This window comes from Crinia signifera, chromosome 3 (genome assembly GCF_055691185.1).
Source record: "Crinia signifera chromosome 3, ASM5569118v1, whole genome shotgun sequence".
Taxonomy (NCBI): Eukaryota; Metazoa; Chordata; class Amphibia; order Anura; family Myobatrachidae; genus Crinia; species Crinia signifera.
Window position 1 is genome coordinate 155,830,109 of NC_139219.1, and position 27,004 is coordinate 155,857,112.

Here is a 27,004-nt window from a genome sequence, read left to right on the forward strand (position 1 = left end):
CCAACCTGTTTATGATTGCATATTATTTTAGTGTAAATTTTATTGCGGCTCCAAAGCTGAATATTTGTCTTTTGTTCTTTAAGGCTATGCAATATACATTGTGAAGATAAAATTTACCATACTATGTATGCATTGTTCAGTGTGTACCATATTTGCCTATTCTCTAGGAAAGCTGAAAGAGTCCCCTAGTTTTTTTCGGGTTGCCCCTGCATACCCAAGGAATAGATCTCTTGCATCCTGCCTGCTTCCAAGTGAAGTTGGTAGGATGATGATCATAAAAATCACAGTGCTGTATGTAGGGGACAGAGCTCCCTTCCACTGCCATAGCCCCTCCGCCCAGCCTTCGCATGCTGCATGATATAGCTGGCGCCTCCCACCCAAGCAAAGTTTTCCCCAGGCTGGCCGGCTCATGTAATTGCTGTGGTTTTGCTGGTATTTTGGGCTAGGCTTAATGATGTAAAGCGCCAGGCTCCATGCAGCGTAAATGAGGCATGAATGCGCGTGAGACGCTTGCGCTCCCCATTCATTGCAGTAGACCCGTGTCTCTCCAAGACGGGTCGTCTCTGCACACCGGCGCTACAGATAACCATGGCTCCATCTGTATTTTTCAACAAGAGGGTACATTGGGGACATTACAAACTTTTGGTATGGGGCCTACAAATATCTAGTTATGCTATTGCAGTTATCTCTAAACCCCATTTGGTACTTATGTAGTATCTGGGCGTCCGATTTTTAGATTGTATGCCTTAAGTTAAGGCATACAATCAGATCAGATGCGATATCGCATCGCATGCGACCATCGGATGCGATGCGATGACCCGATTTTTCCATAGGAATCAATGTTAAAATGGACTGAGTCCATTTTAACATGGAATTCAATGGGAAAAAGGGGTCCTTTTCATACCCCTACTATCCAAGTGGGCATGGAGTTGGATATAAACCTGTGGCGAGCGTATCGAGTCACCGAGCCCGAAGCGTGGCGAGCGAAGCGAGCCCAGCGAGGGGACGGTATTCTGTGTCCCCTCGCCACGCTTCGGGCTCGGTGGCTCGCTACGCCCGCCACAGGTTTATATCCAACTCCATGCCCACTTGGATAGTAGGGGTATGAAAAGGACCCCTTTTTCCCATTGAATTCCATGTTAAAATGGACTCAGTCCATTTTAACATTGATTCCTATGGAAAAATCGGGTCATCGCATCGCATCCGATGGTCGCATGCGATGCGCCCGATCCGACCCGATTTCTAAATCGGACGCCCAGATACTACATAAGTACCCCCCATTTATCTCACATACCATAGCGTCACACCACACACTGCTTGCTGATTACTTCCATATCACAGACAAACTTCAACACACTTGTCTCCAGCTTTACACCTCTCCCCCTTGCCCAACACATTTTCTTTGCATGTTGCTGATTGTAGGGATTTTTTGTGTTTATTTGTTTACTGCATTTAATTGAAGCCAGTAAGCCTGGTAGGGTGGAACACACACCTTAACTGGCAACTGTATCTATTTTTATAATTTTTACCTAACGAATCTTTGGTTTAAAGGTTTGCAAACTGTTAAGGTCCCCATACAATAGTGCATATTGGCCTGTTTTCATCCGATTCCAACAGATTGGTGCGAGAAATCAGATGAAAAGTGGCCAAATCGATGGTGTTTGACATCTGATTGGATCCTGTGCATGTTCCCATGTGCATCAAATTGAAGTCGGTGGTGGTACTATATGTGCAGCACCTAGGATAAATTGAAATCATAGCCATTAGCGGCACATTGTGGGTGCTTTTAAGGAACCTGTGATGTATTACATCCGATTTCCCTTGAACGCCCAAACACAAGCTATAGCAGCAATATACCAAATCTCATTCTGCTGAGTCTATGAATTAAAAAAAAAAGTCAGATCATGAATAAAAATCCAGGCCTTTACCATTTTAATAAAAAGCTGTTACATTGATATTATCAGTGAAAATGCAAAGTTATCAATTTGGTAATGTACATAGATCAGAGATGCAGAAGACGGTTTTCATTGCAGGGCAAAATAATGTCAGCAGTGGTCTGTCATCTTCAGTGCAGTTTGTACATGGCATGTAAGACATTAGTAATAAAGAGTGAGCAAGACAGGTTGGCCGAGTTTATGCCTTCTCATACTGACGGACTGATACAATGTCACCAAAGGTTAGAGTCTGTAGAGAGAGAGAAGAAAACATTTATTTCAATTCTTGGTTTTCCAAACTGAAATGCTAAAATTCTGCATCCCTTCTGTCTACACCTTAATCAGTCCCCATTTTAACTTCTGAAGCAATTTGATGAACATATGGTTTGTTAACTAAGTTAATGGAAAGAACTGGAAGCTCCAACAGTTACGCACGTTACTTTAGGCAGCTGTAAAGTCAATTTATCATTTAAGGTTTAATTTATATTATATTTTATGTAATATATGTTAGTAGTGGTGTTTATCTGAAAACATAAAAACATAAACTGAATTTTTTCTATTTATGCAGCCCAAGTTAACTTGATCACAGGATGATTTTTTTTATCTAATCTCTTTGGTGCACTTATACAGTAGCTAATGAAGAATCACAATTGTTTTATTTTTTAATTAACAGCATACAGATGGAGTGCCTCTCATGCAGCTCCAGCACTCGCCAGATTCCATCCGCTGGCGAGAGGCGCTCCATCTGAAGGGGATGTGCGAGTGTCTCGCATGCATGCTCATCCCAGTCACTCGGCGGCGGGAAACGGAAACCCTGCATGTCTCTGCTTCAGGGAGACGAGCAGGGTTAGGGGGTGTGAGAAGGTGGCGGAGAAAAACGGGGACCGGCGGGGAGGCTATGGTAGGCGGCCGGGAGCTGCATCGGAATGAGGTGGCTGGCGATTGTATCGCCAGCCCCCAGCTGAATGAGTCGGGCTCCATCTGTAATTAACAGTTTGACATTTATGATTTCTATAAAAGTGTTGCATAAGTTTGTGCATTTTAATAATCTGTTTATGGAACCAGCTGTCTTTTTATTTAATCTGGTATCTTTTTTAGTCAATGTATAGATTGTTACAGATTAGGAATATTAAATCAGGATATATGTCATTAAATGTTGAGGTTGTATAATGCAATGTTATTGGAACCCACATATAGCTTTTATTTTATATATGGTTAAATAGAGATAAACACAATGTGTTACAGTAGTTTCAGCATTTTCTATAAGCAGTGAGCCTTACCCTTTGAGTGGTGCCATCATTGCTGTGAGAGGTCCTCAAAATATCCACCAAAAGTGCCAGCATCGCTCAGAGCGACTGTTCTTTTTTGGGTACAATATTTAACTAAACTTCATTTAATTGACTTGGCTGTGTTTATATTTATCAATACAGGTTGAGTATCCCGTATCCAAAATGCTCGGGACCAGGAGAATTTTGGATAACGGATTATTCCGTATTTCGGAATATTTTAATATTTCAATGATGTATTTTGAAGTATCTTGCATGTATGCTGTATAAACACATAATATACACACAAATATATTTTATTACCACATAAAATACACACAAATATATTTTAATTGTTCAAAAAACAAGGTTTCAAAACGTGAAACAAAATGTGTGTACTATCTCAGCACTGAATTTGAATGCCAAGCAATCATTGTCTTGCACATATATAGTGCCAGTTACATATCATGTCCCCAGTGATGCTGTTACAAATGTCCCCAGTGAGTTTTTAGCAAAAAAAAATTTTTTTTTCACTTTCTGGAATGTCCGTATTTCGGAATAATTCGGATAACGGATACTCGGATACGGGATACTCGACCTGTACTAAAAGAACAGTTGCTGTGAGCGACGCTGGCGTTTTTAGCGGATATTTTGAGGATCTCTCACAGCAAAGTATGCACTCAAATGGTTAATTTAAGAAGAACAAACTGACAGCTTTGTTCCCCATTAAGTCAGCATGGTGTAACCTATAGACCAGCTGCTTCAGACATTTGCATCAGACATTTAAAACAGACGGCCTTGACATAATAACTGAGTAAGTGATTATCTCATTGTGGTCTAAGTAAGGCAATCATAATCACAATCTGCTGCTCTTCTAGCCTAATTGGGATATGTAAGGGGTTACAAATCCATTATCTTCTATTACACAGTGGGCAGCTCCCTAATCTGGCTTTACTTGTAATTAATATTAATGAGTCTTCATATAAACACCTAATTTGTGGACTGCAGAAAAAAAAGCTTTTCTGAGCATCTGAACATTTAATTGTTCTCATTTAATATATCAAAAGGACTAAAGGCCCCCATACAATAGGCCGACTTGTCCTTAGGACAAGTCGGACCCAATTCTCCTGTGAGCCGCCCGGCAGCTCCCCGGGAGGCTCACATAAAATTTGGCACTTGATGAGCCAGATTTTACATGTGTTAAATCTCTTGCGATTTATCACATGTAAAACAAATGGGGAGCTGCAGGGCGGTGAGGAGCAGTGGGACGGGCAGCGGCAGTAGTTGGGGCGGGCAGCGGCAGTAGTGGGGGCGGGCAGCGGCAGTAGTGGGGGCGGGCGGCGTCAGTAGTGCCTGGCCGGCATGCTGTGGTCACAAATAGTAGCGCTGCCGCTGCGGGACGGGACGCAAAGTGGTGGCTATTAGATTTTCAAAATACCTGTCAAATGACCGGCCGTTCTGTGATTGGCTGAGAGCTCTCAGCCAATCACAGAACGGCCGGTCATTTGACAGCTATTTTGAAAATCTAATAGCCGCCACTGTGCGTCCCGTCCCGCAGCGGCAGCGCTGCTATTTGTAATCACAGCATGCCCGGCCAGGTCAGCATCACTCGCCGCACCCGCCGGGAACTTATTTGTGAGCTGCCGCCCGCCCCCACTACTGCCGCCGCCCGCCCCCACTACTGCCGCTGCTATTTGTTATCACAGCCGGCCAGGTCAGTGTGTCTGCCCGCCGTGCTCCCCCGCCCCCCGGTGTCTGCATGCATATGCCTGACAGGTGGGCAGGCATATGCATAGCATACAGGGAGGTCGGATGATCTTATGTGCTGACCGTCCGACCTCCCTGATCCGGTCCGATGCGCACGGGACCGCGCATCGGATCGGATCATATATCACACACCTGCGATTTTGGGGCGATTTCATCCGGTTATCGGCCCAAAGTGCCGAAATCGGATGAAATCGTCCCAAAATCGTATAGTGTATGGGGCCTTTAGGCAGAAAGTACAGTACAGTAGGTACTGTATAACATGTATGTGATCTGGAATCCACAAAGCATAGGAAACCCTATATACATCTTAAGTATCAGCATAATATATTTCCATTCATACAGTCTTAAATTCTAAGAGACGGATCATCTTTGTATGCAGATTTATTGCACCCTGCTGTTTGTGAGGTGCTTGACAACATGTAAATAATCTATTCCAGAGATCCACATTAAGCATATAGTTATACCAAAGGACAATTGCTTGGGAAATAGCATGAATTCCATGTCACCAAATAATCTACTCATACATGTTTAGAGCTATCACCATCTCCTTATCTAATTACTTACCATAACCATTTTTTCATCTTTAATTTCTCTTACAAACTTGGTTTCTTTACCATCCCACTTCTGCACATGGATCAGCTTATCCCCATCTAGGGTTACCAATGACTGTTGGGGACAGTAATGTGAGAAAGTTAAACATAAAACGGCCAACTTACATTAAATTAATATTGTATTCTTTATTTGCAACCAATTTTAAAAAAGTGAGATATTATCACTTGCGTATTTTTCAGTGATAGAATGAAATAACTATTCCCAGCTTCACATTAAATATGGCCATCTCGGCAAACAACTACTGGACTACAACTACAAACACTGTAGGTGTGCAGTGTAGTCATTACAAAGCAGTGTGCATCAACCTTGGGAACTAGTCTTACAGACTGAAGCCAGGTAAGCAGCACACTTAATGCAACTAATGTCATGCAGTAATACTTCCCAGGTTGTAACATACAGTGCTACCAATGTAGCAAAGCTGAGACAGGACAGATCCGGTTTCATTGGTTGTTTGTAATTCTGGGAGTACAAGGCAAATATATAATTGCCACCTTCCCAAAAAAGTTATAGTTATTCAGCTATTTTTATATGGTTATTAATTCTAGCAAATTAGTAGTCAAAAACTGTTAAATGTTTATGTAACAATAATTTTGATATCGTTAGGGTAGACTTTTTTTGTATTATAGTTGCAAAAACTGTTACATGACACCAGCAATTGACAAAAAATGAACTAAAATAAACATTGTAGATATTAATATATATATATATATATATACATACACACTCTCGAGTATAAGCCTACTTTTTCAGAACATTTTTTATGCTGAAAAAGACCCCCTCGGCTTATACTCGAGTGAGGGTCCCACTTGAGTCAATAAGTTTTCCCATTTATTTGTTATAAAATGAGGTGCCTCAGCTTATGATCGGGTCGACTTATACTCGAGTATATACAGTATATATATATATATATATATATATATATGTCTAGTGTCCATTTGTCTGTGTCTAAAATACTGCCATCTAATGGCAGCGAGTGAAACTACATCTCTTTCTCACACATGCACAAACACAGAGGCAATCACAAAGTAGCAGACTAGCTTTCAAAGTATATGCTTCGAGCAGACTTACTACGTAGGTTTTTCATTCAGTGAAAACAATTCTACAACATAAGCATTTCTACAAAAACATTCCAAACTGTCCATATTATGTGTAACAATAACGGTTCTAAAATAAGTTATTGCACAGGTCCTCAGACTCCTCCTCAGAAACCCACACAGTGTGTGTTTTTTCAGGTCACTTGTGGATTTTTAAAATGTGACAGTTGGTGATACACAATGCTCCTGCTGGGTGACCTGGAAAACATGACCTGCGTGGGGGGTAGAGGGCAGAGCTTGAGACCACTGAGTTATTGCATTGTGTTAGACCAGGGGATCCCACATTTTTTGAATCATGGCACCCTAGAGCATTAAAATATTTTCAAGGCACCCCTAGGCCAAATGCTTCTTATTGAGAAATTCAGAAAAAAAAATATTAAATTAAGTGCATTGTGTTTATATGTCAGTTATCTGGTGAAGGACAGGATTTGCTTCTGTTTGTCCACATAAATTATGATGGCAGCCACAAGCCTGGTACATTGACCATAAATAATATAAATTGATCCTGGTCCACCAACCCAAGGCACCCCTGCAGGCACACAGTTTGGGAACCACTGTGTTAGACAGTAAAATTACAAAAACATTATTGGAAGTTGACAATAAACTAGAATTGATTTTAAACTAAACATTTTAATATTTCAAGCATTATTATTATTATTCTACAATAAAAATACCCTAAAAGCTCATTTAGTTCGACAATTATGTCAAATGGAAAAATAACACCTTTGGTTGCAGTGGTTTAAAGGAACAGAGCACACCAGGCAACTTTCTTTTTTAAATGCTATTTTACCATTTGTGTCACATAAAGCTATTTACTTATTAGTGAGCACTCACCTTGCAGTTCCTGTCATCAGCGGTGGCTTCATCAAATTCCTCCCCTATCTTGAAGCTGATCTCTGTATTCTTGAATGTGCTCTGGGTCCTGATCACCACTTTGTCACCTTCTTGGCTGATGATGACTGTTGGCTTTGTCACATTTCCCACCTGTCTGGTAGCAAAGCCAACACCTGCAGAAAGCAGCACAGATAGAAAATAAACAGCCATAAAAGTAAATTAAAATAGTGTCCCATCTCCTGGTGAAAAGACTGCTGCAAACATTAGAAAATAAAAACTGTGTATAAAAAAAATGACAACTTTGTAAAATCATATTAAAATGCTATTGCAGTCCTACTTTGTTGGCACTAAGTAGTAAAGTCATCTGCTGGTTGGAATAGTTCCTAATCCTGTTAGTGGAATTAAAACATTTAAATGTCTGCTGTCTGCAATTTGTAGGCGTTTAGAAAAGCTGTGCTGCAGGTTTGCTGGCTTGCAGCTCAGTAGATGCTGTGCATTACCAGTATCTAGAACAGATGCTGTACACGTCACAGGTATATAGGCTTCGGAATGTGCACATACCCAGTGATTTCATGTACTCATCAAAATTCTGGCTGTCTACGAGTTTCCAGGTGGCACAGAAAGCATCTACCATTTTATCAGTGGATGTAGGGAACAGAGCACAGAGATAAATATGATCCTGCTTTTTTTCCGGTCTAAGAGATGCTCTGTTCTGCTTTACATGGGAGCTGTACTTATTGGGAGACTTGCAACTGGTGATGGGGGCTGGGCATATGGAAGAAGAAAGGGGTCCAACCATATCCAGCCTTACACACCAATAGACTGGCAATGGGCGTGGTTTGGATAAATCTTCAGGCTCAGACAAAGGGTCAGGAAAATAAAGGCATACCCCAGTGCACTTGAACTCGTTCTACAAGAGGTCACATCAGAAAAAAAAGCTTAATTTTTAAGACTTATTTTAAGATGAGTCCCTGTAGACAGAGCCACAAAATTAGGTGTATGATTCATTTATACTGTAGAAAACAGCATAAGAATTAAGTCACATGAACCTCGAATATGTACACTATAATATGTAGTAGCACAATCCCCAAACTTCCATTTAAATTTCAAACTTATCTTATAGTCCACATTGCCATATATACACAATACACAGGATAACTTATTAATTAGGAAACAAATGAGGTTGCTTTTTATATTCCAAGTCATGTGTCTTGCATACAGAGAGACGTATACCTAATTAATATCATAGAAACCTTTTAAAATGTTATTGATCCAATATCTAATGTGGAGGACACACACTGTCTTTGATTATATATGCAACTGAAGCTGATTTTTTTCCCAGCAATCGAGTTCATTTCATGCTGAGTGATGTGAGGTTACTCTAGTTCATTCCCAAATGCTAAGCGGGTGGTGGGGGTGGGAGCATGGATGGTGATTAAATACTAGGGCTACAGCAAGTTTGAGAATGTAATCCAATTGTTGCAATGCCTTTCCAGAAGAACAATGAGCTGCTTTATTTATTCTGAATCTTGCCGTAACATTTGCTCTACCTACTGTAGTATATCACTGCAGTGTTCTATATTTAACACTATGTTGACAACAAGAATTGAAAAATAAATGTTTATTCTCTCAGGCATAAAAATCAAATATAATAATTAAAAAGAACCAGTAGCATAACTAATGGGGACACTATCAAACGGAAAAAAATGTGCTTTTAAGTAAAAACTTAAGATGCACCATAATACATTTTTCCAAGCTGCTATATGATTGTCAAAACAAAGAGGTAACAATGTGCCAGATTGATACTGATCCTATTTTATTGACTGCAGAGGGTACATTGTGGTGGGTAAGGCTTTATGATGAAGTGCAGAGGATCCCACCACAAATCTGCAATGGATCCCTGGCACCTCTAACTATGTATGCCTCTGCTAATGCTAAGTTGAAAACACTTTTTGTCCCTATTGTTTGTTCCAGACAAAAAACTTCTCTTCTGGCGCATAATTCAATATGCTGCCCAATCTCTTTAAAAAGAAGCATTGTAATGTTTAATAAATTCCTTTGGGACACATACATAAGCAGATATGTGACTACACATGGAGCAACACAGCTAGCAAGAATGACTGCACAAACAGGAGATGTATTAAACCATCTAAAGAGGACACATGTAGACGATGCCTTTAGCAAGGTTATGCCTACCATTTTATAGACTGTACTAGATACATTGGAACCCCTAAATTGAAATTGCACGGTGCTATAGAAATATATGTTGAATTTAATTTTTAACAAAAACTCTTGTATGCCACTTGAGTTTATGTGATTTCCTTTTTAATCAGTCCGTTTGAGGCAGTGTAAGCCAAATATTGGTATTTCATTTGAAGAACTTATACTAAAATGAACAATTTCATAGGAGCTCAAATGTTACTGTGCTGACAGGGCTTAGAGTTGCCATCTGTCACTCTGACAGAGGGGAGGACCCAGGCATCTCTATCCCAACATGACCGGCACCACCAGCACTCCTTCATAAGCAGATGCGCCCGGCCACTAGCCCCCTCAACAGCAGCACTGCTGATCTTTAATAGTGACAGCCAGGCTTGTATTGGCCCATCTCTTTTGTGAGATGGCGGGAAACACTGCACCAGAATATTTATCTATGTCTGGGGCCATGCTGTATGCTCTAACCCAGCGGCAGGTGGCAGGCTCAAGCCATGATGATGTCAGTGAGGGTCAGAGAGCTGGATGCTGCAGGTGCTCCCTGTCCCTACACAGACAGCATGGCCGGCATCCGGCATCTCTAACAAACATTTTTCTGAGATTTTCAAAAAGATCTTCTGTTTTGGACACACTTGTATTTTGGAGGAGATGGACACCTAGAAGGGAAGTACCTGTCCTTCATCCTGAGCACATTTTTGTCACATTTGTTTGTCACAATTTTCAATATTGTTGGTTATAGCGCTTTGAACTTTTGGGTGTCTGCATAGTGGATGGGGGGCTTAAAAGCACCTCTGCTGGTTTTTTTGTGTCATCTGCAAAAATACATGCTTTCTCTTTGATAACATTTATAACGTTGCTAACAAAGATATTAAACAAAGCACTGGTCCAACTCCAAGAACTGATCCTGGGGGATACATCACTTGTAACCTTTCCCTCCTAAAACTGCATTCCATTCACTACAACACTTGTTCCCTATCCTGCAACCAAGATCCCTTATCCATCTTAGAATCCAAACCCATGTATGATCTAATCCAATTTCCTATGCCACAGATCCATGGAGTGGTTAAAACTGGAGGCTGCCTTTGTATAAGTCTACCCCTTGTCCATAATATACAATTGTTGGCGTAGGTTACGTTGCCATTACTATACCGCTAGTATTGTACACAGCACACTGCCCCTCTGCAAATATGACTTTGAATCCATTCTTTTAAATATACATATGGCTAGCGGATTCAGTACTGAATTCCGGCGGTCGGGATCCCGACGCCGGAATCCCGACAGCCAAAATCCCGACAAGGGGGGGGGGGGGACGTGGATCGCCCCCCCCCCCCCCCCTTGCGGGCTCGCTGCGCTCGCCACGCAGCAGGCCCGGTGCCTCGCTACGCTCGGCACACTAATTTATTCTTCCTCCAGGGGTGTTTTGGACACCCACGGAGGGAGAATGTGTCGGGATTCCGCCGGGATTTTAACTGCATCCCTGGCTAGCACATTCCTAGAACTGACAGGATCAGCACATTTTCTATGTTTGTAACAAATATTTAGCCTTTTACCCTCACGTGCGCAGCAATTTGTCCAGGTTTCCCGGCTTTTAGGACATTAGCTCTTACTCTCTTAACAGTAATATTAGTGGTGACTATCACATACCGCCGAACTGTTCCATTTTTTTCCGGCATGCCTGCATGCTCTCATATCAGTCAGCAAAGGGTGCTGGATGTAGGGCTGGGGTATGGATGTGTGAGGGAGGGAGGGTGGTGGGTGAAGGGCTGGGGTATGGGTGTGTGATGGTTGCAAGGCTGGGGTATGGGTCTGTTATTGAGCGTGCTGGGTGCAGGGCTAGGGTATGGGTGTGTGAGAGGAATGCTGAGTGCTGGGCTGGGTATGGATGTGTGAGAGAAATGCTGAGTGCAGGACTGGGTATGAGTGTGTGAGGGAGGGTGCAGGACTGGGTATGGGTGTGTTAGAGTTTGCAGGGCTGGGTATGGGTGTGTGATAGAGGGTGCTAGGTGCAGGGATGGGTGTGTGATGGAGGGTGCTAGGTGCAGGTGTGGGGTATGGGTGTGTGAAGGAGGGTGCTAGGTGCAGGTGTGGGGTATGGGTGTGTGAAGGAGGGTGTTGGGTGCATGTCTAGGGTATGGGTGTGTGAGGGGGTGCATATAATCTGCCTTTTTCAGCCCATGCCTATATAGCCCTTAATTTGACCTGGCGATGGTGTACCATGTTTAGGTCAAGTAATTCGATATGTGGTGGTGTCTCCGGATAGAAAATACATGTACAGATGTGTCCTCCCTCATCCTTGCTGCACTCCATTTGGGTAAGCGAGCGGACCACAGCAGAGACAATTCGCAACTGTCTGCATCTAGTAGGGAAGCATATGCATCATTGCATTCCTAATGGTAGAGGGTGCTTACACACATATCAGCACACAGCTGCAGACACACTTATCACAGAAATTCACTTGCGGTTTGCACATCTGTATACACATACTTGCCTACTTTTGCTTTTTCTCCGGAGAAGAGTCCAAATAATACATGTCTGGAGGTGGGGATGAGGCTGACATTACCAAGCCCTACCCCCATGTCACTCAAACGGCACAATTTGTGGGTCTGTGGATTGGGAGTGGGGCTAAAATTACACAAAATGATGCAGTAAGAAGTATTAGTACAGTAGCCAGAGCAAAGCTATTGTAAAACAAAAGCTATAACTATAAGAATCATATCATGTTTGTTAATGACCAGGAGCAAATTCGAACAGGGGATTATTTAAAATGACGTTTTCTGCTGCATTCTGCTACAGGATGATTCCCTTTGAAATTGTGTCAGCCAAGTATATGTCCTGCTATGACAGGTAATAAAATCAGTGGGACAGCAGGAAACAGCTGGTGTGATGTTTACTGGCTGAAACATCCAGGTGCTTTGGTACTGTAGGAAATTATGTTGTTTTCAATTGCAAAGGCAGCGCTTCATAAATAAGTATCAAAATATGGGACTGTTTAGAGAACCAATGCCATCTAGTGGACAATTAATAATATACTTGGTACTTGTTTCCTAGCACGGCACCCACGATATTCAGTCGTATGGCATTGTATTCAATTTAAAATTGTATACCATTGTATATGGCATACAATGCAATGCGATGTGATTTTAAATTGTATATCCAATTTTTGATACTTGTGTATTATCACAGCGCGCATCGCATGCCACTAATTAAGGTATGCGATGGGACCCGATTTGAGCCTTTTCCCGGGCGTGAGCATACAATTTTAATATCGCGTCGCATTGCATGCCATTATAATGGCATGCAATGCGATGCGACGCGATCATGCCCGATTTGGGCTTCTTCCCATGTTAAATGCCCGCCATACCCGATTTTTAATTATATACCCACCCTGATGGGTAATGACTATGTTAAATGCCCCCCCATTGTTAACGCCACCTCACTATCAATGCCAACCCGAAGCGTGGCGAGCGCAGCGAGCCCGGGACGGGCGGCGGTATGCGTCCTCTGACCTTTTCATACCCCAACTATCCACGTCGGCGTGGAGTTGATTTTATATAGTGTGGCGAGCACAGCAAGCCACCGAGCCCGAAGCGTGGCGAGCGCACGCGGAATATATGTGAAGTCATCCGCGTCCCCTCGCGGGGCTCGCTGCACTCACCACACTATATAAAATCAACTCCACGCCGACATGGATAGTGGGGGTATGAAAAGGTCGGAGTACGCATACCGCCACCACTCGCGCGCTCGCTGAACTCGCAATGCTTTGGGTTGGCGTTGATAGTGGGGTGGCGTTAACAATGGGGGGGGGGGGATTTAACATAGTCATTACCCATCAGGGTGGGTAAACAATTAAAAATCGGGTCTGGGGGGGGCAGTTAACATAGGAATCAGGCATCTGGTTGCCTGTGCGTTTAAAAATTGGGTCCAATCGCGTTGCATCGCATCTCATGCGATGCAGCGCGATTTTTTAATTGTGCAATGCCCTACGATGGAAAAGGTGGGCGATGTGATAATATACAATCGCTGAGTTGATTTCATATAGTGTGGCGAGCGCAGCGAGCCACCGAGCCCGAAGCGTGGTGAGCGCAGCGAGCCCCGCGAGGGGCTGCGAAATTACTTCACATGTATTCAGCGTCCCCTCGCAGGGCTCGCTGCACTCGCCATGCTTCGGGCTCGGTGGCTCGCTGCGCTCGCCACACTATATGAAATAAACTCCACACCAACATGGATAGTGGGGGTATGAAAAGGTTGGAGGACGCGTACCGCCTGCGCTCGCCACGCTTCGGGTTGGCGTTGATATTACGGGTGACGTGGGGGTGCTTTTAAAATTGAAAGCACCTATTACGGTGCTTATACAATTATAAGCATTGAAAACACCCATTATGGTGCTTATACAATTTAAAATCGTATACCATTGTATATGCCATACAATGGCATACAATTCGATGGTATACAATTTAAAATTGTACAATGGCATACAATTCGATGGTATACAATTTAAAATTGTACAATGGCATACAATTCGATGGTATACAATTTAAAATTGTATAACATCGGCTAACATCGTATCGCATACCATCGTATGCCTTATGATATGTATATACGATGGGCGCCGTGCTAGTAAACAAGTACCGTATAATTAAGTAACATTATCATCACTGCTTGTTGCCAGCTACAGACATATCCTCTACTATTTATTTGTACTCAATTACAGCTGGAGAACCCGATATTTGGCAATAGAAGGAAATACAATAATTATATACAGTGGCGGATTCAGGGGGGGCACCCGGGCACGTGCCCCCCTTGTCATTTCATTTTGTGTCTCTAGCCCCCCGGGAACCAGAGATATCGCCTGGCAAAGCTGTAACGTTTTTTTCCCCATAGGATAATATGTGACCCGTCAATTCCGACGGCTGCCAGTTCCCCCCCCCCTGGCATCACAGAAGCTTGTGGTTGATCTCATTCAATTCCAAATCGCTGGGCCTTCAATATGATATCAGATTGGTGCATATCGGTCAATCGGTTCCAGAGATATTACGTGTAAACTAATTTTTTTATTTTTGAAATGTAATTTAGTGGCTGTTCATGTTCTTTGAGGGCAGATTACTCTGGAACCAAACGTTCCAGTATCACTTGACCAAAATCATTCAAAGCACAATAAAAAGTTCTTCAATATGATACTGGTCTCATGTAAATGGGTCAGTTGGTTCCGAAGATATAGCCGGTTAAATAAGATAACTGGTTAAAGGGGGGGGGGAGGGGTGGTTTTCTCTCCCCCTCAGACCAGAAAATGCAGGGACTAGGCTTGTGTAAAAGGGGCCAACCTGGGAATGCATTTTCTGGTGTGAAAGGGGTATTATTTCAAATAGCCGGGACCTGCAGTGCTCTGAATACAGCCAGGCTCTGCCGCTGTCAGTGGCTATCACTTCTGCCTGGCGGCGGCTGTCCCCCATTTACCGCGAGCATGTATTTCCCTTGGCAATGAGCATGTAATCCCACATGGCAATGAGCATGGAACCTCTGGCAATGAGCATGGAACCCTTGGCAATGAGCATGTAGATAAGCAGCACTTATGTAGCATAATTTTTAATAGGCATTATGGTGTTTGACATAATACATAATGGACATAATGGCGTGTAACTTAACGTGTAATGGACATTATGGTGTAAATGTTTAATGCGCGCCTTTGGTGGACAATGTTCCTGTTTATGAAACGTTTTGTGAATTTTGGCTTAATCTGTGTGGTATTATGTGAATCCTGGCTCAATCTGTATGGCATTATGTGAATTTTGGCTCAATCCGTGTGGCATTATGTGAATTCTGGCTCAATCCGTGTGGCATTATGTGAATCCTGGCTCAATCCGTGTGGCATTATGTGAATTCTGGCTCAATCCGTGCGGCATTATGTGAATTTTGTCACAATCCGTGTGGCATTATGTGAATTTTGGCTCAATACATGTGGCATTATGTTAATTTTGGCTCAATCCGTGTGGCATTATGTTAATTTTGTCTCAATCCGTGTGGCATTATGTGAATTTTGGCTCAATCCGTGTGGCATTATGTGAATTTTGGCTCAATCCATGTGGCATTATGTGAATTTTGGTTCAATCCATTTGGCATTATGTGAATTTTGGCTCAATCCGTGTTATTATGTAAATTTTGGCTCAATCCGTGTGGCATTATGTGAATTTTGACACAATCCGTGTGGCATTATGTGAATTTTGACACAATCCATGTGGCACTTTTGAATTTTGGCTCAATCCATGTGGCATTATGTGAATTTTGGCTCAATCCGTGTGTCTTGATGTAAATTTTGACACAATCCATGTGGCATTATTTCATACCTCCCAACATTACCCTCTCCAGAAGGGACACATTGCTCTGTTTCTGGACTTCCCTCATAATGTTTTATTGGCATCACCTGTGTCACACAGGTTAATTGATAAGAAAGGCACTCCAACACAGGTGATTGCAATCATAAATTAATGGAGAAGTCCAGAAAAAGAGCTATGTATCCCTCCTGGAGAGGGTCATGTTGGGAGGTATGTTATTTGAATTTTGGCTCAATCCGTGTGGCATTATGTGACTTTTGGCTCATTCCATTTGGCATCATGTGTAAGGGGCAAGTATAATGGGGTCTAGTATTTTGTTGCATAATGTGTAGAAGTTGTATATGGTGTTGTACACTACACTCAAGGACACGCCCCCTGTTGAGTGGCCACACCCCATTTTCATTTCCTTAGGCGCGCGCACAACTACTTCCTTCACTTTTGTCGCCATGGTGGGCCTGCGTACTTTAAATGCCAGGGCCTATTTTTAATCCCATTCCCACCCTCTCTCTGCCGCTCTCTTAGCATGTACACTGGCACCACTAACACCGCCCCTCCCCCACCTAAACCCTCTTTTATCATGGTGCCCCCCCTGTCATTTTATCCTGGATCCGCCCCTGATTATATACTATGATTTTTACAAGATCATCTTACCTAGAATATATTATTTCCCTTGATGTCGAAAAGGCCTTTGATTTAGTTGAATGGGACCATTTTGGTTTTACTGAGTCATTTGTCAATATCTTTGCTTAATACCCACCACCCAACTGTAATGGATTTATTTAACTATACAAAAGAGACAATGATGGGTTGCCCTCTGCTCTGTTGTTGTCTCTATCCCAAATTTCACCATATCTTAAATGGGTGTGGTATGGCGGTCCGACAATCGGGATACCAACGGTCAGTATCCGGACATCGGAATCCCGACTGCTGGCACTCCGACAGGAGGGCGAGTGCAAACAAGCCCCTTTTTGTGCTCGCCACATTGCGGGCTCGGTGACTCGCTTCGCTCGCCACAGGTTCTGTTCTCCCTGTCAGTCGGGATCGCGACTGTCAGGCATTCAAACAGTCGGGAATCTGATGTCGTTGTACTGACCCTCAGAATCCCTAGTCTGTCAGGCAGTCATTCGGCACCCATCTTAAATTTTGAGGGTAATTTTGGCCTTTGGTAAGCACAGTGGATATCATATTAACACCATTAAGTCTGAACTTCTATTTCTCCATAACTCCCAAACATTTTATCCAGGGGTCCTTTCTTCTAAGTGTGGTATTGAATGCCGGCCACATTTCTGAATTGTTGGAAATATTCTTGTCGAAAACGGATGCTAAGTCGAATTGATATTCGACCTATTCAATCTAATTTCCGCTCTTCTGACTTTTGGATACATCATCTCTTTGGTCGGAAAGGGCTGATAATTTGCCAATTTAGCGTCTGTTTCTGACAATGCATATCCAAATTTTAAACAATTCGGATCTGCAGCGTCGAGTCCCAGACAAAAACGATTGAGATACAGGGTTTTCGGGTATAAGAACCAATACTCATTTATATCTGTAATAAACTATGGTGAAAATGTACTAATATGTGAGTTCTATTTCAGAAGGACAACCAATCAGATACTATTATCTTCTAGGTGCTAAATAAATAAGAAGTACTGTAGATATGGATTGGTTGCCCATAGCAACATCCCATGTGAAATAGAACTCCCATCTATTTCCCCCTGCAAGGGTTATTGATCACTTTTTATGCTACTATCTGTGATCAATATAGGAGGCACATAATACATTAGCCTAGGGGCAGGGGAACTTATGTACAGTATGTACCTCCCCGAATACTACATATAATAGTAGGATAGTAACACCTGCAGAAATAGGCTGGTATATATATATTTGCATATGTCCTTATATACTGCTGCACAATAATAGCAAGATAAATAATATTGAAATATTCCACTATATAACCATGTGTGATAACATACACAACTGATAACAGATTATGGCACAGAATAGATCCACTGATCTAACCTGTCAGAATCCGTCACTGCTGCTGCTGATTGGCATTGATGACACAATACAATTGTTTTGGTTTGTGTAGTGGAAAACCCATTCTATGCTATTGCATACCTCATTTATGAGAATTACAGCGCAATATACATTATTAAGGAAGGCATCACACCAAGCAGGATTGCCATCAGAAATTGTGGAGCCCAGGACATAGAAAATAAGCATACCTCCCAACAGTCCCCATTTTAGCGGGACAGTCCCGATTATCAGGGACTGTCCCACTGTCCCACCCGCGGGCGGCAGTGTCCCGCGGTGTGGGGGGGGGCTGTTGGGAGTCTCCCCCTGTCAGCTGCTAAGCAGCGGGGAATAAACGCTGTGCGCATGCGCACAGCGTCTATTCCCGCAGCCAGGGGGCTGGGGGCATGGCTAGAGGCTCACAGAGCCTCTGGGTCATGCCCCCATAGCGGCAAAATGGGGGCGTGGCCGCACGGGAGAGCCGCGAGTATAGGCCACGCCCCCGAATTAGGCCACGCCCCTGGACATTTCGGCACGCCTACGGCGCGCAGCAGCAGCATCCCTACTGCTGAACTCGCAAAGTTCGGAGGTATGAATAAGCACTGTCCCCCCTCCCCATCTCGACTCCTGGCATGCCTGAGGCCTCTGGGGGTGTCAGAATGTGAACTTTGTTTATAACAAATTATACTTGACAGACTTCAGGCCTGGGCCCCTTTCTCTGTCTGGGCCCAAGACTGGGGTCCCTGCAGTCCTCCCCTGATGGCTGCCCTGACACCACGTATAGTCTGTGCTGCGGGCAGAGGACTATTAGATACTTTACTATCTGTAGAATTTATGGGTGGCATAAAAGATATTTACAGAATGGATCACATCCACTGATTACTTCAACATTTCCCATCTCAGATCGAGAACACTAGAAGTCAATATACCCTATTACCGTTGTAACTTTCTGCACAGAACGGCTCATTTTAAACACTTTTTTTCACATTATATATTTATTCTCTTTATCTATCTTTTAAAATATACATTTTTGACTGTATTATTATATACATTTGATTAAAGGTTTTAATCTTATGAAATAAAAGTTAAGATTTAACTTTTATTGTGCGTCAAAAACATCCTTTCCTAAATTCTCAGTATATTTTATGTTGTCCCTGACCGCACCCTCTTCTCCTTATGTGATTAATAATAGATAATGTCATTTATTTAACTTGAATGTGAAGTATACCTGTGTGGAGAAGTGTATTTCTTTTTTCAACATATCTCATAATATGGACATTGATTAATAAGTACACGCTGAAGGTAATAATTTATTGATTTCACTATATAGTCGGGTTTGACTGGCAGAAATGATCTCAATCAGAAGGAAATCCCTAAACAACAAGATCAAATTTATGTACCCTGTAAAAAAAATAATCATGTGACTTAGGTGTAATGAGTTAAACACTTACTTTTGCAGTTAAATACTGACGACTGGTGCCTTGATTCCCAATTTAGTGTAAATCGGATATTTATGTAAATCTCGGTACTTGTTTCCTAGCACGGCGCCTGCGATTTTGATTGTATCCATCGGGTCCCAAAAATTTGCGATTGATGCGATTTTTACATCGGAACCAATGTAAAATGGTCCCTGAAACCCGATTTTACATTGGGCCCAATGTTAAATGCCCCCCAGACCCCAATTTTCATTGTATACCCACCCTGATGGGTCAAATGCCCCCCCATTGTTAACAACACTCCATGATGTATGCCAACCCGAAGTGTGGCGAGCGCAGCGAGCCCACGAGGGGCGTCGGTAAGCGTCCTCTGACCTTTTCATATCCCTACTATCCATGTCGGCGTGGAGCCCGAAGCGTGGCGAGGGGACGCGCATTACTTCACAGGTATTACGCGTCCCCTCACGGGGCTCGCTGCGGAGGACGAGGCTCGCTTCGGAGGACGCGTACCACTGCCCGTCACGGGCTCGCTGCGCTCGCCACACTTCGGGGTGGCGTTCATCGTGGGGTGGCGTTAACAATGGGGGGGCATGTCACATGTAAAATACCCATAAGGGTGGGTATACAATGAAAAATCGGGTCCATTGGCCCATTTAACATTGTTCCCTATGTAAAATCGCGTCCATCGCATCAGTCGCATCGCATGCCTTAACTTAAAGCATGCGATGGACGGGATTTTTTAAATGTCAGGGAAAAGGCTAAAAATAGCCCTGAAATCGCGTCGGTCACGTCCATCGCATACCTTAAGTTAAGGTATGCAATGACCTGCGACGGGCGCCGTGCTAGGAAAGAAGTACCAACATCTCCAATGTTTTATTATATGCGCTTGTGCATGAGTCACACTGGGCAATCGCAGATATCATTTTTGGCATGATTGACAGAGCAGAGAATCACAGAAGCCTGCAGTGGATGTCTTCATTATTAAGACACATCTGGCTGCTTTTTCACGTCTACTGAGTACAAACACACAGCAGTGCTTGCCTTAAGTGTCCACCTCTGAATAAGGTAGTACGAAGGAATGGGAACTATTGTGCCATGTTTTTACATTGGACCAAGGTTCCATAAGCATGAACTACATGATCAGAAATTCTACAGCTTATTGTTTATTTTATTAATACTGTAGTTTACTTTTACCCACCCTTATGTCATATGGAAATATTGTGTTTTTGGTTTTGATCATTATTATTAACATTGGGCCAGATGTATTAAGCCTAAGATAAAGTGGAGATAAAGTAGAAGGTGATAACACATCAGCCATATTTATAAAAATGTCAGTTAGGAGTTAATTGGCTGGTGCTTTATAACCTTCTACTTTAACTCCACTTTATCTCCTCACCAGGCTTAATACATCTGCCTCATTATTTGATAACTATGACAAAAATAGAATACAGTTGCTAATAGTGGATATCACTATAATTTTTCTCGCAGCAATGCTTTGTTTTCAGTACTGTTATTCAGCTTTAAACTATGTATAATGCATTTGAAATAGTGAGCTGCATCAACATGCTGTATGGCACAAATCTGCTGTTCCTTGCATAATCCTTCACATCCCTTAGTTTTGTCATAGCTCACTACGTAGTTCTTGTAATAGTTTTGGAAGTCAGTACTTTTTGGCTTTTTAAGTCTTTGGACAAGTTCTTGCAAACTTTCCGGCTTTAGATCCTTTATGTTGTACTCTTTAGTCATAATATATTCCAGCATCCAAGAAGCTTCTTTTCGTAAATTTGCATCAGTGAGATTTAAGTAGTAATGCCAGAGATCCTAGAATACAAAGGTAATAAAATAATTTTATTTTAAAACAATCTATAATAATGAATGGATGTCCCTACCAATATCACATATTCAATAGAACTAACACCTTAGTAAATAAACACCACAGTTAGAAAAAAATAATACATAAACTTTTCTTTTCTAAAACATCATTAATCATTGTAAATTCCAAGAGGGGACAAGTATTTAAAATACTTGGGGAAGTGATGCATCATACATAAAGGCCCTTATCTGGTTCACTTGTAAAGGCAAATGCCCTTTCAAATGGACAAAACCATGTGCACTGCAGGTGGTTCAGATGTAACATGTGCAGAGAGAGTTAGATTTGGGTGAGTTATTTTGTTTCTGTGCAGGGAAAATACTGACTACTTTATTTTTACACTGCAATATAACCCCCACCAGTGGCAAACGCAGGATTTTCAGAAGGGGATTTCCAGAGGGGCGGAGCAAAGCACGGAGATGGACACTTAGGTGACCCAGTATATGCCGGGTCAGTTAAAGTATTATAGATAGACCAAATGTATATAAATATTATTAATAATAATAATAATACAAAATATATATATATATATATATATATATATATATATACATACATACATATACATACATACAGGGGCATCAACAGCAGTGTAGACCCCTGGGCATAGCAATGTATTGGGGCCCCTACCGATCCTCCAGCGGTAGGGGTGGGGAAAGCTTTGATGTCCCGCGGGTGGTAGGGGGTATTATATCAACCGCTCAGCATGTAGGGCCTGGATCAGTAATTTCCACTGATTACCCCTTTACTGCACAGATGGTGGGAGATGCGGTAGGAGAAGGGGCATTGGGCTGAATGAAGGGGCCCTGATACATAACTTCCAGGGTGGTAGAGGATGTTTAATATGCAGAGGAGGGGGTGTATAGTGGAGTGGGCTCATTATTCATAATTTTCTGGTGGGAGGACAGCTTGCTTGACTGCAGATATCTCCAGTTCCCAGAAATAGATTTATTTGATTTTAATGGAATTAAAAAGTAGAGAATCCCAACTACCAAATGGTATTGGGGACTAGGGGATCAGAGTTCAGGAGGCAGAGCAATTTGCCCACGAGAATATAAAACTACATACCAGGTGTGTGGAGCTGGAGCAGTAACTAGCTGCTTGGAAGGCTGATATCTCTGGTTCTCAGAAGAGTAGAGACAAGCTGCTAGTGTCCATCAAAGGGGTAGAGTCCCAGCTTTTGGAATATATCCTCAGAAAAACTCTATGTCAGACAGAACCTGAAATATCTGACTGGGAATAACAATTAACAGGATTAGATGGGGACCACTGCTTTGAAGTCAGATATCTCCGGTTCTCAAGGGCCGATTTTTACAGTTCTTATATCGTTGGAAAGAGGGGACCCTCAGCTTTCAGCTGAGGGCCCTTAGACTCCTGGGGGGGTTTCTGGGTACTCAGAAACCCCCCCTGCGTGCGCTACTGCCCACCCAAATCTAACTCTCTCTGCACATGTTATATCTTCCCCTCCTGCAGTGCACATGGCTTTGTCCATTTGAGAAGGAATTTGCCTTTGTGAGTGAACAAGAATACGGGCCTTTAAAGTGTGCTAAACACACACTAAAAAATGTCCTTTACTTGATGCTTTGCTATGCAGAGTACCTTATAGTATAGTAACTGCATGAAGAAACATTTGTTGTTACTGTCTGTGAATGAGAAAATTCCATTTATACTGTAGCAATAATATTTGGAACTAAGATAATAGATCCTATACATATAAGTGGCACCAATGTGTACAGGGTGTTCATGACAGTCCCCCTTTTTAACTAGAAACTTTAACTCACTTATTTTGGCATAAATGGAAACCTTAGTAAATCCTACAAAAAAGAACATGTTGACAAATTTTGTTATAAGAGTTTAAACTCATTTGGAACCCAAAAATAGTTCTGGGGAAGTAATTGATGACATGTTTTCTGTGTCAGCTCTATACATGTATTCAGGGCCACCATAAGGGGGGGGGGGGACTACTGGAACTGTTGTCCCTGGCCTTCACAGAGAGAGAGAGAGAGAGTCTGTAGCTGCAGATGAGTGTATAAATGTATAGAAATGTCCTCAACAAAATGACCACCAACATGGAGGAGACAAAACAGTCAACGATATGGACTAATAAAGTAATAAAAATACTGTATTATGTGTTAATAACCACTCACCAGCAAATCATAACTATTGGTATCATACTGGAACAGACGAAACCCTGGGTTATTGCCATCTGTTTCTGATAAGGATTTAATGGGTGTTACAGCTGGTGCAACAAATACAGATTCAACTGGCTTCTCTGAAATAAAATGGAACCAGTAATTATAGTTAACATTTGTCAACAGAAAATAGCACACACACCAAAAAATTGCTTAACCTGTGCAAATAATCATGTAATTTCATACATTTGAAATGACAGCTACTGTATGAAGCTGTCATTTTTTTGAGCAAATTAAAATTATACAAAACTTGAGTTGATCTTTATTACTGTTGTTAAACTAAATATACTTCAAAGTTTCAAATGCACAAAATTGTTGAATTAAAATGAAAAAAATGCTTAAATATGATTGCACCAGCATGTGTGAGCAATGGGACTAATGAGAAGCTGCAATGTCCTCTTTGTCTTTCTACTCACACCACCTCTAAAACGTAGCAGAACACCTGTGAGTCTTACCAGAAAGTCTGGTCTTTTGTTAGTGGTGGAGCTATAATGTTCCTTTCCATACATACAGTATCTCTATTTTGAGATCCTCTCTTCCAAAGATCTCAGAAGGGTTCTGGGGGAATCAGGGCATTTTTATATGAATCCCAAAGGTGAAATGCATCATCAGGGATAATATGACCTGCAACATAATGCAGAAAGTACCGATTACCAGTACTTGTGCATGTGCAGGACCCATTTTGAATGTGCGAAAGGGTCCTGTGACCTGAGATGGTGATCTGTTAATGACAGTCTAATGACTTTTGGGGGCAGTTAGGGGGCTGTTATGGCTTCCATTTCTCCAAACAGAGGCGTGTTGCAACCGTTTATGAGCAGGGAAGAGGCCAGGGATCTTCTGGCCTCTCCGGCAGGTGGCTTGCCCATCACCATAGGTACTACAAGCCACCTGATGGTGAGTGAGTAATCCAATGCTGCTCCATGTTGACGCCTCCTGCTTCAATAGTGATTCCACCTGCATCCTAATACAGGTGGAATCACTATTGCAACAGGAGACGTAAATTCAGTAGAGTGACCTACTCTCTTGGGAGTCTTGAAGAACTCACAGAAATTTGAGAATCTGCAAGATAGTCGTAAGTGATACTACATTTTTAGTTTGGCGTTCTTTTACTTGGAAAAGCTTAAGGCCCCCATACATTAGGTCGACTTGTCCTTAGGGTCAGTCAGACCCAATTCTCCTGTGAGCTGCCCGGCAGCTCCCTGGAAAGCTCACACACAATTTGGCAATTGATGGGCCATTTTTTACATGTGATAAATCAGGGGACGCCAGGACGGGCAGTGGGGCGGGCATCGGGGGCTGATCGCTACACTAGCGTGCAGCGAGTGCTGACCGCTGTGCTAGCGGGACGGGCGGTAATCACTGATATCATCAGTGGGACAGGCAGTGCAGTGGCAGGTATTCGATTTTTAAAATAACCTGTCATATGACTGGCCATTCTATAATTGGCTGAGAGCTCTCTCAGCACTCGCCGCCCATTATTGTAGCAATCAGCCCCCGCTGCCGCTGCTGGCTACCATAGTAGTAAATTAGAGACCGTCGCATCAACATGCTGACTCCTATTCACTTCAATGGTGCATGTGCATACCAATTTCCATTCACTTTAATGGCATTATCTGTATTACTGGTAGAGGCACTACTAGTGCCAGTGTTGTTACTAGCACTAGGATGATCATCTTGTCCCATAGACTGATCCATAACTGAATATAATTCAGTTTGCGAGTGCTGAGAGAGCTCTCAGCCAATCATAGAATGGCCGGTTATATGACAGGTTATTTAAAAAATCTTATACCCGCCACTAAACTGCCCGTCCCGCTGATGATATCTATGTTCACCGCCCGGCCCGCTAGCACAGCGGTCAGCACTCACTGCACGCTAGTGTAGGGATCAGCCCCCGCTGCCTGCCCCACTGCTCCCCTGGTCAGGCATATGCATACAGGGAGGTCAGATGTGAGCTTATGTGCTGAACGTCCGACCTCCCTGATCCATTCCAATGCACACGGGACTGCGCATCGGATCAAATCAGATGTCACACACCTGTGATTCTGGGCCGATTTCACCCGATTATCGGCCCAAAGTGCTGATGAAATTGGCCCAAAATCGCATAGTGTATGGGGGCCTTTAAACTTTATTCTTCCTATGTGAACTGTGTTTCCACTAGATATTGTACAGATGTCTCCCACTACATTGTTTCTGCATATATCAGCTTAATAATGGGGACTGCTGGCTACCACATCCACATGCTGACTCCTATTCACTTCGATTTTGCATAGAAGTTAAGCGAATGGGAGGCAGGCGCATGTACATACTGATGTCCATTCACTTTAATGGCATTATCTGTATTACTGGTAGAAGCACTACTAGTGCCAGTGTTGTTACTAGCACTAGGATGATCATCTTGTCCCATAGACTGATCCATAACTTAATACTGTATAATACAGTTTGATGATTTTACAATTAATTTACAACAGGTAAAATACACATTACATGCAGTAACATAGGGACAATAATATACCTTGCAATTCACAAAAATAAGTAGTAGCCCAAACTTTCTAGGTATACTGTGATATACCATAATATATATATATATATAAGACTAAGGGGCCCATTCAGACCTGCTAGGTCAATCAGCTCCTGTCATGTCACAGGCTGTGCTGAGCTGATTGGTGGTTTATCATACTCCATTGTATCACTTTTCAAGGATTAGTACAATTTGCCCCTAATTTACTGTAGGCTGTGCTGACTCCTGTGCCATAGACTCTCCAAACTCATATCCACCATGTACTTGGGGAATCACACAGAGGTAAGCAGGCTGGGAAAATACAGTATTATGCAGAAATCTCGATTTTCCATCTGTAGTTGAAATGTAAGAGCCAGCACATCATGTCATCAATATCTTCTGGTATTTGTAGTGCCACTGCAGGATATATATATATATATATATATATATATCATGCGATGTCCCTGCACCCGCTTTCTGGTGTCAGCTGCCGCGGTGCTGGTATGAGGTTAAATGTAGTGGTTCAAAAGATACCGCACCCGCCGGACTTCTTAGCTGCAATAACGTCACACAACAACTGCCATTTCCAGCAAACTGGAAATGGCAGTTGTTGTGTGACGTTATTGCAGCCAAGAAGTCCGGCGGGTGGGGTATCTTTTGAACCACTATATATATATATATATATATATATATATATATATATATATATATATAAATATATATATATCCAAAGGAGTCCTGGCACTCAGTCAGTAACAGCAACAACTTAGGTGACCCTCAATCCCATGAGGGAAGTATACAAACGATATAACAGGGGTCACTCTCAAGCTTTTGAAACTGCTCGGCGGCAGTGGCAATAAATAATTCAACTGACACAAATTTATCCTCCTATTTTATGCGCTGTATATCAATTTGTGTGAATATATGTAAAAAATATATATAAATAAAAA

The 27,004-nt window shown here is 42.4% G+C and overlaps 2 protein-coding genes across 2 annotated transcripts in view; both read right to left on the reverse strand.

Annotated features, from left to right (window-relative positions):
• Window positions 1-1,905: 1,905 nt before the first annotated feature.
• FABP7 (fatty acid binding protein 7) lies at window positions 1,906-8,258 on the reverse strand. The gene is made up of 4 exons (XM_083176784.1): window positions 8,068-8,258; window positions 7,507-7,679; window positions 5,531-5,632; window positions 1,906-2,184 (listed from the first exon to the last, which is right to left on the reverse strand). Exons 1-4 carry the CDS (start codon window positions 8,138-8,140, stop codon window positions 2,134-2,136), a joined length of 399 nt encoding a protein of 132 aa, XP_083032910.1. The 5' UTR covers window positions 8,141-8,258; the 3' UTR covers window positions 1,906-2,133.
• An 11,098-nt stretch (window positions 8,259-19,356) lies between these two features.
• Window positions 19,357-27,004, reverse strand: part of SMPDL3A (sphingomyelin phosphodiesterase acid like 3A) — a 49,562-nt gene continuing 41,914 nt past the window's right edge. Inside the window, exons 7-8 of the mRNA XM_083176785.1 lie at window positions 23,513-23,637; window positions 19,357-21,316 (exon numbers count right to left, since the gene is read on the reverse strand). Of these exons, the coding sequence (XP_083032911.1) occupies window positions 20,966-21,316; window positions 23,513-23,637 (476 nt within the window). The 3' untranslated portion in view covers window positions 19,357-20,965. The remainder of the gene's footprint in view (window positions 21,317-23,512; window positions 23,638-27,004) is intronic.